General features: G+C 44.7%; 1 protein-coding gene across 2 annotated transcripts in view; it reads left to right on the forward strand.

Annotated features, from left to right (window-relative positions):
* The window catches only part of ankmy1 (ankyrin repeat and MYND domain containing 1), a 58,593-nt gene extending 47,047 nt beyond the window's left edge, over window positions 1-11,546 (forward strand). Inside the window, exons 15-16 of one of the 2 annotated variants that reach the window (XM_055646026.1) lie at window positions 5,099-5,265; window positions 9,884-11,546. In XM_055646026.1, coding sequence (XP_055502001.1) covers window positions 5,099-5,265; window positions 9,884-10,062 — 346 coding nt within the window. In that variant the 3' untranslated portion in view covers window positions 10,063-11,546. The remainder of the gene's footprint in view (window positions 1-5,098; window positions 5,266-9,883) is intronic. The other variant, XM_055646025.1, reaches the window with a different exon arrangement.
* The last annotated feature ends 1,493 nt before the right edge of the window (window positions 11,547-13,039 follow it).

Here is a 13,039-nt window from a genome sequence, read left to right on the forward strand (position 1 = left end):
TCTTTAGTCAGAGGGTGGTGAATCTGTGGAATTCATGGCCTCAGAAGGCCATAGAGGCCGTCAAGAAGCCATGCACAAATGGGGTGAGCCAGATGTTGAATCATTTCGAATTCTGTCTAGCGAAGTTCTCAACCCAAATGTAAAATCAAACTACAAGCTACTTATTTTACTTTACTTGAACTAAAAACCTAAAATTTAAAAATATACTTAAGTTCAGTTCACTTCAGTTTATTGTCACGTGTACCGAGGTACAGTGAAAAGCTTTTAATGCGAGCCAGCGGCAAGACGATACATGATTTCAATCGAGCCACTCACAATATACAGATACATGAGAATAACATTAAGTGCAAGATAAAGCCAGTAAAGTCCGATCAAAGATAATCAGAGGGTCACCAATAAGGCAGATAGTAGGTCGGGACTGCTCTAGTTGCGGTAGGATGGTTCAGTTGCCTTATAACAGCTGGGAACAGCTAGCTAACAGCTAATAATATAAAATTAAAAAATATAACTAAAAGCTACTTATATTTTAATACGGCAGGAACATAGTGAGTTGTTAATTACACCCAGACAGAATTTCTAACTTTCAACATTTGGTTGCGTGATAAAGTTTTGAACTGGAGTTTCTCCCTGCCCAGATGGATTGAAACCATCTTGTACCTAAGCCATTGATAGAACAGGTGCCTAGTTTTCCATTAAAAACCCCAAGGATGGTTTTATAGCTATAGTCAGGGGTGCAGTGCTGCCAGATCTCACCGTAGCATCGCTCCGGCACCTCTGTAAAAAAAAAAAAAATCCAAAATAAAACAGCGGGAATTTTAACTAGGGTGTGTGTGGTCGGGGTAACCTGGTTGAAAGAGGGGGAAAGGGAAGCCCCATCACGACTGAGGTTCCCTGTGGGGGGGGTGAGAGGGGGGAGCAATAGGACCCAGCAGAGTCAGACCATGTGCTGTCTGCATCGTGGAGGTTGTGGGTCTGGTGCTGAGCCTGGAACTGTGGTGATGTGATGCCTCTGGCCGGCTGGTGGCCGGTGGAGAGGCGAGGGTCGGCGGAGTTGGTGGTGGAGGCTTGTGGGGGGCTGGAGTAGAGATACGTGTCGGCGGCGGCGGCATTGGTGGTTCCAGGAAGACAGTGAAGGTCGACGGCAGCAGCATCGGTGGCCCCGGGGAGGTGGTGAGAGTCGGCAGCCATGGCAGTTTCGATGGTCCGGGCCTGGGTTTGGCTGGGAAGGTGGTGAGGGTCGGAGAGGCGGTGGATGTTGTTGCTGCTCCACGTGGTGGCCATCTCGGCCTCGTGGTGGTTGGGCAGGCGGCGCCGTGGTCCAGCGGTGGGGCTCCAGGCCTGTGGGCGGGCAGTCGAGTCGAGGAGTGTCAGTGGAGGGACCACCTTGTGTCCAGGTAGGTGAGGAAGCATTTGTTGAGGGTGTGGATCTGGTGTCGAATGAAGTAGAATTGTGGTCCATTGCAGATGTGAGTGGGTGGGTGAATGGGTGTGTGTGTGTGGGTGTGTGTGTGTGTGGTGGGTGTGTGTGTGTGTGTGTGTGGGAGTGTGTGTGAAGGCACAAAGCTGCGGGAGCGACGGCGAGTTGGTGCCGGGCCGCCACCTCTGTAAATATACATGATTACCGTCTTTTTCTTTACTTGCTTTTTAATTATATTTCATGATAACTAGTGAGTGCAACCGTGCAATATTTTGTTATTATTAAATGAAGTATTAAAAACTTTATTGTACTAGTTATACACTGGGATGTAGTGATAGGCTATAATCTTGTTTTACCCCCTTGGGTGAAAACTTGCCCCCCCCTCCCCCAAGCAAAACCTGAAATGACGCCCTTGTTTGACAGCTCCGGCACCTAAAAACTTAGCACTGCAACACTGGCTATAGTATGTCTGTTTAATAGGTACCGTACAAACAGTCAGAAACATTGGATTAGCTTCTGTCGCATCATTTAAGTATTTTGGCCAGACTTCTATTCTCGCCTGCAAGTGGTAGGATTAAAATGTAACCTGATTGATGCTATAGAGGGAGTGCAGAGAAGGTTCACCAGACTGATTCCTGGGATGTCAGGAAAGTCTTATGAAGAAAGACTGGATAGACTTGGTTTATACTCTCTAGAATTTAGGAAATTGAGAGGGGATCTTATAGAAACTTACAAAATTCTTAAGGGGTTGGACAGGCTAGATGCAGGAAGATTGTTCCTGATGTTGGGGAAGTCCAGGACAAGGGGTCACAGCTTAAGGATAAGGGGTAAATCCTTTAAAACCGAGATGAGAAGAACTTTTTTCACACAGAGAGTGGTGAATCTCTGGAACTCTCTGCCACAGAGGGTAGTTGAGGCCAGTTCATTGGCTATATTTAAGAGGGAGTTAGATGTGGCCCTTGTGGCCAAGGGGATCAGGGGGTATGGAGAGAAGGCAGGTACGGGATACTGAGTTGGATGATCAGCCATGATCATATTGAATGGCGGTGCAGGCTCGAAGGGCCGAATGGCCTACTCCTGCACCTAATTTCTATGTTTCTATGTTTCTATGATGCTCTCGCAACACAGTTTGTTGCTGCTGCACTGCTTTCACAGCCAGAAGAACATCTGACAGGAGCAGATGAACGGGTCGGCGTCTGGATGTTCTTGGCAAGTGGGAGATGCAGGGCGGAGGTTAGTGTGGGTATGTGCCTGCTGGCATCTCCAAGAGCTGTGGACATCTTTAGAAAGAAAGCAAACAACTTGAATTGGCGTGCACAGGTATTTTGTGGATTGCTGAGAAGGCTGCATCCATTATTCTTCCTGAGAATGTGGTGGTGAGCCATCTTAGAGTCATAAGGTTAATGGAGGATTTCATCAGGGTGAAGACAGAACTTTGTGTCCACTCTGATCAATGCTGTCACAAGCACATCTGCCATCTCTCACTCACTTCACGTTCCCAGCGACAAACTCTCCTGGACCAACTACATTGAAGCTACAGCCAAAAAAAGCACACTAACTCATCTACTTCCTCAGGAGACCAAGGAAGTTTGGCATGTGTCCAAATACTCTTACCAATGTTTATAGATGGACTGCAAATAGCGTACTATCAGGTTGCATCACAGCATGATTTGGGAACAGCTCTGCCCAAGACTGCGACAAATTACAAAGAGTTGTGGATGGAGCCCAGCCTGTCACACAGATCAGGTTCCCCACCATCAACTCCATCTACACGTCATGCTGCCTCAGGAAAGCAGCCAACATAATCAAGGACTTTTTTTTACCCCAGGCATTCCCTCTTCTCCCCGCACCTGTGGGGCAGAAGTCACAGAAAATTGAAAGCAGATACCACCAGACTGAGGAACAGCTTCTTTCCAGCTGTTATCAGACCACTGATTGGTTCTCCCATTAGTTTGGGAATAGTCCCAATCTTCCAACCTACCTTAATTGCATATGCTGGGTTTTTTCCTCTGTAACTGTAATGTGTATGGCTTGACTGTATCATAGGAAATGTTATCTGATATAATAGGAAATGTTATCTGATATAATTGGATAGCATGGAAAGCTTTTCACTATTTTTCAGCAACAAAACAATAAACCACGCAATGCCCAGTTCCAGCCAATTGCATTGATGCCTGCCCAGTCAAAATGGCTTTGGCCATTTAATCATTGAGTGTCAATAATCTTGATCCCCAGTGACTGTTGTGGTCTCCTGACTATTGTTGCAGTAGGCTGCCCACCATCACATTGCCATTGCTCTGTTTTGCTGCCAGGATTGCATTTGATTCCTTGAGTTAGAGGAATGTGAGGTGATCTTGTTGGAATCCATTACATTGCAGCAGGCACGACAGAGCAAATGTTGAAGCTGTTTCTTCTATGGAACACTCATAATATAAAGCCCGCCTTTTGAACTGAGATACAGTGTAATTTATTCACCCAAGGGATTGCATGTCTTCGGAATTTGCTTCTCCAGCGACTGTGGATGCTCAGTTGGAGTCTAATCTTGGTCACCAAGGCAATCAAGGAAGATGACATTGGGCAGAATAGTGGAATTGATATGGAAGCTCAGACAACTCAGGGCGACACAGTGTCGCAGCGGTAGAGTTGCTGCCTGACAGTACTTACAGCACCAGACTAATAGGGCCGAATGACCTGTTTCTGCGCTGTATCTAAAAAAAAACCTTAAAAACTAAAACCTAAGCAGATGTGTGGGAAGGAATTGCAGATGCTGGTTTACACCGAAGATAGATACAAAATGCTGGAGTATCTCAGCGGGACAGGCAGCTGTCCCAGGCTGACTGCAGGAAATGTTACCCATTCCTTCTCTCCAGAGATGCTGCCTGTCCCGCTGAGTTCCTCCAGCATTTTGTGTCTATCTTCACCTTAAGGAAAAATGGGTTGCCAAACTCTAGCCAGCTACTGTCTCTCCTTTGGCCTCCCTGTTCTGCCTGGTGTCACCGCTAATGTCCTGCAGAGACCCTCATGTGGACAGGGGCAGAGCACACATGCATCAGTTTAAGAGACACAGCCTGGAAACAGGCTCTTCAACCCACTGAGTCGGCGCCGACCAGCGATCACCGGTGCACAAATTCCATCAGTCCGAAACGTTGCCTATTTCCTTCGCTCCATAGATGCTGCTGCACCCACTGAGTTTCTCCAGCATTTTTGTGTACCTTTGATTTTCCAGCATCTGCAGTTCCTTCTTAAACACTAGTTCTATCTGACAGACTAGGGACGATTTTACAGAAGCCAATTAACCTACAAACCTGTGTGTCTTTGGAATGTGGAAGGAAACCTGAAGAAAAATTTATTTTTAAATGATACCAATGAACCTGCCTCCACCACTTCCACTGGAATGAGCTTCCAGTGGAAGTGGTGGAGGCAGGTTCATTGGTATCATTTAAAAATAAATTGGATAGGCATATGGATGAGAAGGGAATGGAGGGTTATGGTATGAGTGCAGGCAGGTGGGACTAAGGGGAAAAAAAATTTGTTCGGCACGGACTTGTAGGGCCGAGATGGCCTGTTTCCGTGCTGTAATTGTTATATGGTTATATGGTTATATGAATGCAGCCATAGTCCCCCTCACCCCCTCTGTTACTGATCCCACAGTTTTGGCTAACATCATTTCTCCTCTTGCAGTAGGCATCTCTTCAAATTCAAGTTCTGCTACTACTGCGGCCGCTCGGTGGGGGTCCATCTGACACCTTGCACCCGGTGCAAGGAAGTGTATTACTGCAGCAAGGCCTGCAAGCTGGCAGCATGGAACGAGTTTCACAAGGATGAGTGCTACGTCGTGAAAGGGAGAGGTAAAAGTTTAACCTGCAAAACCTTAGCATACCAATGAGCACAGTAACAGCTGCAGCACGGTATCTTATTTTTATAGTCAGGGGTCTTTAGGAAACCGTTGACCACAGACCATAATACACAGTAACCTTCCAATATTCTGACATGTTCAGGACTGAACAAATTGTCTTTCTGGACTGATGGATGGATGTTATTTATATTAATACCACTTCTAATTCTTTATTTGTATGATGTTGCATGGCAACTTCTCCAGTAGCTTTAAAGAGTGCACGGGAAACTGGGCCCAGGTCAGTTCAAAGGGAGCTTGGGAAGTGGTGAGCTGAAGAATGGTGCAGAACCAAGGCCCCACTGTGTGAACGAGAGCTCAGGAATATGCATTTGGCAAACCTGAAGCCAAACCATTGGGAGCTCAGAGGAAGTGGAGCAGATTACTGGAGTTTTACCGTGATGAGGGAGATCGGGGCATACTTAGAGGAATCCCTGACTGTCATTAAAGGTACCAGGCCAAATAATAAGCCTGCATTTAAATAAAGGGGTAGAGTGTTCTTCCTGGAACTCATCACAAGTAACCTATGAAGGTTGAAGCTATTTACACTGACATGCGCCGTTTCAAAACCCAAATTTACCATCTTCCCCAATTAACCAAAGTAAGCATATACTCTTTAAATCAAACAAACGTTGATCTCATTGACCAGTTAATCACCTCATGCAGCCTGAGCATTAGCCTTGCCCGTGACAGACCCTGATGCCTGTTAGACTGACCACTACCTACTCTTGTCCTGTGTTCTCTTGGACCCAAAGCACCAGCGTCAAGAGCAGCATGGATACCAGTGGTAAATAATGTTGAAGCTTGCAGGGACAACTCTTCTCAGACATAAGGAAATGGGAGCATTTTTACACAGAGAGTGGTGAATCTGTGGAATTTTCTGCTACAGAAGTTAGTTGAGGCCAGTTCATTGGCTATATTTAAGAGGGAGTTAGATGTGGCCCTTGTGGTTAAAGGGATCAGGGGGTATGGAGAGAAGGCAGGTATGGGATATTGATTGGATGATCAGCCATGATCATATTGAATGGTGGTGCAGGCTCGAAGGCCCAAATGGCCTACTCCTGCACTATTTTCTATTTACTATTTGTTTATCTAGCCTACCCCACCATTCAAAATGATCATGGGTGATATACCCCAGGCCTCATCTCTTCTGTGCCAATTACAAATAGCTTTCAAGCCCCAGATCGTACAAATAACAGATCTGCCTTCTCTGAATATTTCCAATGTTCCTACTCCACAACTCTCTGGGTTAGATAATTCCAGAAATCCATCATCCACTATGAGAGGAAGTTCCAATTGTCCCCAGTTGTTAAAAAAATTCCCCGATATTACGGACTGGTAATTCTTGGCCAACTGCCATCAGGAGTAATTGAGCAAAGAGCTGGAAGAACACAGCGGGCCATGCAGCATCTATGGGGTGGAAAGGAAAAGTCGATGTTTTGGAACACAAAACCCCATATCGGGACCTAAGACAAGATTATGATCCGAAGCATCAACAGTTCCTTTCCCCCTAGAGATGCTGACTGACCTGCTGAGTCTGGAAAGTTGCTTATTCCTCCATATCCCAGCATTTGCAGGCTGTTGTGTCAACATTAGCCATTTAATGATTGGGGATGATCAGCCATGACCACATTGAATGGCGGTGCTGGCTCGAAGGACCGAATGGCCTACTCCTGCACCTATTGTCTATTGTCTATTAATGACCAAAGTGATTGGGCTCTGAAATCATCCATTTGTGTAGAGAATCTTGGGTTACTAACAAAACAGAAGCAACCATTCAACCCTTGGATTCACACCGACTGTCTGGTTGTAGGATAAGGGAGTGAAGGGAAAGATTCCAAAGTGAGTTAAGTGCCTTGGAAGAATAACTGCAAAGAGCATTAGTTCCAGAGAGATGGGATTCAGTCAGAAATGTTCTGTTCCAGAGAATGGATTTAACTTGGAGACTTACTGTACTGGAGCAATGGGATTCACCAGGAACGTTTATGTACCAGAAGGAAAGGATGCATTTAAGAATGTTACACAAAAAAGCTGGAGAAACTCAGCGGGTGCAGCAGCATCTATGGAGCGAAGGAAATAGGCAACGTTTCGGGCCGAAACCCTTCTTCAGACTGATCGGGGGCGGGGGTGGGTGGGGACAAGAAAGGGAAAAGGAGTAGCCAGAAGGCTGGGGGATGGGAGGAGACAGCAGGGGGGCTGAGGAAGGGGAGGAGACAGCAAGGACTAACAAAATTGGGAGAATTCGATGTTCATGCCCCCGGGGTGCAGACTCCCCAAACGGAATATGAGGTGCTGTTCCTCCAATTTCCGGTGCTGCTCGCTGTGGCCATGGAGGAGACCCAGGACAGAGAGGTCGGAGGCGGAGTGGGAGGGGGAGTTGAAGTGCTGAGCCACCGGGAGGTCAGCTTGGTTATTGCGGACCGAGCGGAGGTGTTCGGCGAAACGATCGCCCAACCTCCGCTTGGTCTCACCGATATAGATCTGCTGACATCTAGAGCAGCGGACGCAATAGATGAGGTTGGAAGAGATGCAGGTAAACCTCCGTCGCACCTGGAACGATTGCTTGGGTCCTTGAACGGAGTCGAGGGGGGAGGTAAAGGGACAAGTGTTGCATCTCTTGCGGTTGCAAGGGAAAGTGCCCGGCGAGGGGGTGGACCGAGAGGGAAGGGAAGAATTGACAAGGGAGTTATGGAGGGAGCGGTCTTTGCGGAAGGCAGATATGGGGGGAGATGGGAAGATGTGGCGAGTAGTGGGGTCACGTTGGAGGTGGCGAAACTGACGGAGGATTACTTTTTGTATGTGACGGCTGGTGGGGTGAAAGGTGAGGACTAGGGGGACTCGGCCCTTGTTGCGAGTGCGGGGATGGGGAGAGAGAGCAGTGTTGCGGGGTATGGAGGAGACCCTGGTGCGAGCCTCATTTATGGTGGAGGAGGGGAACCCCCGTTCCCTGAATAGTGAGGACATTTCAGATGTCCTGGTGTGGAACGCCTCATCCGTGGAGCAGATGCGGCGTAGACGGAGGAATTGGGAGTAGGGGATGGAGTCCTTACAGGAAGCAGGGTGGGAAGAAGTGTAGTCCAGATAGCCATGGGAGTCAGTGGGTTTATAATGTTGTGAATGAGACAGATAAACTTCTATGGGGGAGTTTTGTGTGCTAAAGCAATGGGCTTTGATAACACCAACAGTCTTTTCAGGTGAGGCAGAGATTCACTTGCACCTCCGCCAACATCATCTATTGTATCCATTGTTCTCCTATGTATGGACTCCTGTGGACTCCTTTATATCAGTAAGACCAAACACAGACTTGGCGATCGTTTCATTGAACACCTATGCTCTTCCCCCTCTCCTGACCCTTTGAGACTCTGAAGACCCAAAATGTTGCCTATTCCTTTTCTCCAGAGAGGCAGCCTGATCTGATTAGTTACTCCAGCATTTTGTGACCATCTTACTGTTACAGTTCGTGTTACGGCTATATAAGATTTTGGTGAGGCCACGTTTAGAGTATTGTGTTCAGATTTGGTCACCATGTTATAGGAAAGATCATGTCAAGCTTAAAATGGTGCAGAGAAGATTAACAAGGATTTTTAACTATTGTTTAATAATAGCAAAAAAATTAATACTTAAATTTTGGAAAAATAATTCAATACCAACGCTTAAAATGTGGATTGCAAGTATGTTGGACACCGCACATCTTGAGGAAATGCGATTCCTCCTAATGGATAAATCAGACCAATTCATAACAAGTTGGTCTCCATTTGTCATCTTTTTGGAATCATATGGTGCAACACAATTGTAAAAACTAACTGTTTCAGGACTGGACGAGGGTTGGTCAAGATTATAAACAATTATCTTCTTACCCTTTAAAAAAAAAAAAAATTTAATGTCTTATTCTCTTTTTTCTATTTTCCTTTTCTCAACTTTCTTCACCCATTCGTCTTTCTTCTTTTTCTTCACACACTGTATATCTCACGCTTTTCTATCCTTTACTATCTAATTTATTTTTCTCATTCTAATCTTTCTTTAAAATAACAAAAAAAAATAAGAAGCTGTACATAAAATGTATTATGAAAATATATATTAGGCACTTTGGTGCCATATGATTGTACTTACCTCTAATAAAATAAAATATTAAAACCAAAAAACAAGGATGTTGCCCGGCCTGAGCTATAGGGAGGAGTTGAACAGGCTTGGGCTTTATTCCTTGGTGCAGGAGGATGAGGGGTGATCTTACATAGATGTACAAAGTCATGAGAGGATCGGGTAAACACAAAGTGTAGTGGGTGTATGGAACAAGCTGCTTGAGGTAGTTGAGGCAGATTCTATCAGAATGTTCAAGAAACATTTAAACAGGTACTGTACATGGATAGGATAGCTCTATAGGGATATGGGCCAAAAGCAAGCAGGTGGAACTAGTGTAGATGGGCATGTTGGTCAGCATGGGAAAATTGGGCTGAAGGGCCTGTTTCCGTGCTGTATGACTTTATGACTTAAAGGGCAGAGTCTGCGACGGGTACATAGCCATTTCTTATCCTAACTTTGTGCTATTTACCATTTACATTTCTTTCTGTTTCCAGGTCGTGGTTCATCCAGAAAGAAGAAAGGGGGTGAAAAAGATGGAATAAAGGGGTCCGAAGAAGAAGATGAAGACAGAGAGAGAATCGAAGGGGAGGGAGTAATTAAGGATGGATCACAGGATTGGAGTATTTCAACTACACTCTCCTTCATGGATATGGACAACTACAGCTTTAATTAAAGCTGCTTTCAATCCGTTGACTTTCTCAGTTTTGTCTTGTATGCCTTTTATTGGGGAGGTGCATTATTATATTATCACCTCTCTGCTAGAACAGAGAGTTTTTGGCTTATCTGGTAATGTTAAGAGGTCTGGGCTAAGAAATGTAATTAAATCATGTGTACTGCTTTAAGATATTTCAACCAATTAATTTCAGGCAATAACCTAAAAGAATATTTTTAATATTGGAGAATGCACTAAAACACTACAGGAATGTTATCAAACAAAATTTGACACCAGAAGAACCAAGCAAATATTAGGCAGATAATAGACACAAAAAGCTGGAGGAACTCAGCGGGGACAGGCAGTATCTCTGATTAGAAGTGGGTGCATTTTGGGTCGAGACCCTTCTTCAGACCAGGCAGATAATACTGGCTAAAGTTGGAGATATTATGTATGGAAGGAGGAGGAGGATGTTCAAGAGGCCAGAATTAGAGTTTGGTGATTGCAGGGGCTGGAGGAGATAACAGAGTAGACAGCATTGAGGCTGAAGAGAGATTTGAAAACAAGATAGGTTGCTAGGATTTGAAAAAATAGCCATCACTTAACTTTGAACTAAAGTAACCCAGATAAATGTGAGGACTGTGTTAACTTAACAGAAGTATATGAACAAAAGCTTAATCATGGATTTTAAATAATGTATTGTAAGGAGGCATGGTCAAGTGCAATACTTCCAGAGTTTAACACCAGGAGCAGTTGATTTGGCAATGAATAAAAGGCCAGCTTTAAAGGAGTGTAGAAACCTCAGATAGCTACAAGGATATGACAGAGAAAGGTCATCCCAGAGGTATAGGAAAACAAGAAATTAAAATCAGGCAACTGTTCAGTTGGGAACCACACGGGGTCACAACCCCAGGGTCGGATGGACATTGTGGATGGACCACACGGTCATTCAAGGTTAACAGGATTGTGGATGACCTGAGGTTTACGGAGATTAGAACAGGGATGCCTGCAGAGGAATGTGTTGGAAGATTTGTGTCCGGGCATGGCAAAAGCATGATTGGGCATTTCAGGAGCAATGTACTAGATGAATGTTAGGTTCAGGAGATGCTATCATTGTGAGCATGGTTGGGTTTAAGGATGGCAAGATTAAAAGGTCTAATGCTTATCCAAAGTTCAGGTATGCCACCATTGTTGTCAGCAATCTGGTTTAATTTTAGGACAGATGGCAGAAGGAGACATGAAACTGGTCGCTGGGGTTCAGAGTTTGTGACAAGGACCATGGACAGGAAATGCATTTAATCGATTGATGTTATGGGACTATCGGAGTGTCAGAACAGCAATCATAGTGTGTTATGCAAGTAGTTCTGAGTTAGAAATGAGGTGGCAGTTGGCAAGATTAGATCAGTGGATGAAGGGTGATTGTCTGTGGGTCTGAAGGCAGAGGGGAAGGAAACTTGAGAAGAGGGAACCAGTATTTACACCAACTGACAAGGAACAGGAAGGAAAATTAAGTAGTTGAGGGACCAAACAATGGGATTCATGGGAAAGATAAAGGTGCGACCAAATAGAGAAAGATGAAGGTTCAAAGGTCAGTTTATTGTCACATGTTCCAATTAAGGTACAATGAAACTCGAATTACCATACAGCCATACTAAAAAAAACACAACAAGACACACAACTACATAAAATTTAACATTAACATCCACCACAGTGGATTCCCTACATTCCTCTGTGATGAAAGGCAATGTTGGCCAATCTTCTTCCTCTTTATATCTAGAATTATTGGGAGAGAGTGTGGAGGATATCTAGACAAAGGTTTTCAGAAGATGTTTTGCAGTAGTTAAAATAAACCTAAAGTATGTGGAACTTTTGGATTTTTAGACCAATGAGCATTATTGAGAGACAAAAGGCTGTCAATGTTTTTTGTGAGCAAGCCGACCTCAACCCATCGTTTGCCATATGTTAAACAAGCAGAAAGGCGCCACTCCTTTTGGTGGGAGAGATGAGAGTTGTAGCCAAAGCTTGGGTTACAAATGGTTTTACTGGGACTTAGGCTTTCTAAGATGGTGGAAAGTGTGATGTGGAAATAGGTAACCATAGAAATGTCGAGGAAAACAAAGGACTACATTGCCTACATGTTCTCAACAAGCACTCCCAGGCACAGAATGCATTACAATTCAGTCCGCTTCACAGCAGCTGACAGTGTCATGTTTTAAAATTTCAACGATTATGCTAAACTGCACTTAATAGCTTAAGCTGCATGACAGTGGGGTTTACAGATGTAAATCGACTTCCAGCACAATAAACAACACATGCACTTGAAAAGAATAAAGTGACATTCTAATATTGCTCACATTCGCTCCCGCTGTTCATTTAACCGCAGATAAACTATATGCCAAGCTAAGTTCAAAATACTGCAGATATCTGCAGTGTTGAAATAAGAATCGATGTGGAAGGTGAGGTGAGTAATGGATTAAAAGTATTTATGAATGCACAAATAATTAGAAATAAAGTGGATGAGCTTGAGGCTCAGTTAGAAATTGGCAAGTATGATGTTGTTGGAATTTCAGAGACATGGCTGCAAGAGGACCAGGGCTGGGAACTGAATATTCAGCGGTGTACGTCCTATCGAAAAAACAGACAGGTGGGCAGAGGGGGTGGGGTAGCTCTGTTGGTAAGGAATTAAATTCAGTCCCTTGTGAGGGGTGACATAGAATCAGGAGATGTCAAGTCAGTATGGATAGATCTGAGGAATTGTAAGGGTAAAAAGACCTTAATGGGAGTTAAAGTATCTATAGGTCCCCAAACAGTAGCCTGGATATAGGGTGCAAGTTGAATCAAGAGTTAAAATTGGCATGTCGTAAAGGTAATGCTACGGTGGTTTTGGAAGATTTAAACATGCTGGAATCTGGGCAAATCAGGTTGGTACTGGACCCCAAGAAAGGGAGTTTGTGGTGTGCCTCTGAGATGGATTCTCAGAGCAGCTTGCACTGGAACC

The sequence above is a fragment of the Leucoraja erinacea genome, chromosome 14 (genome assembly GCF_028641065.1).
Source record: "Leucoraja erinacea ecotype New England chromosome 14, Leri_hhj_1, whole genome shotgun sequence".
Taxonomy (NCBI): domain Eukaryota; kingdom Metazoa; phylum Chordata; class Chondrichthyes; order Rajiformes; family Rajidae; genus Leucoraja; species Leucoraja erinaceus.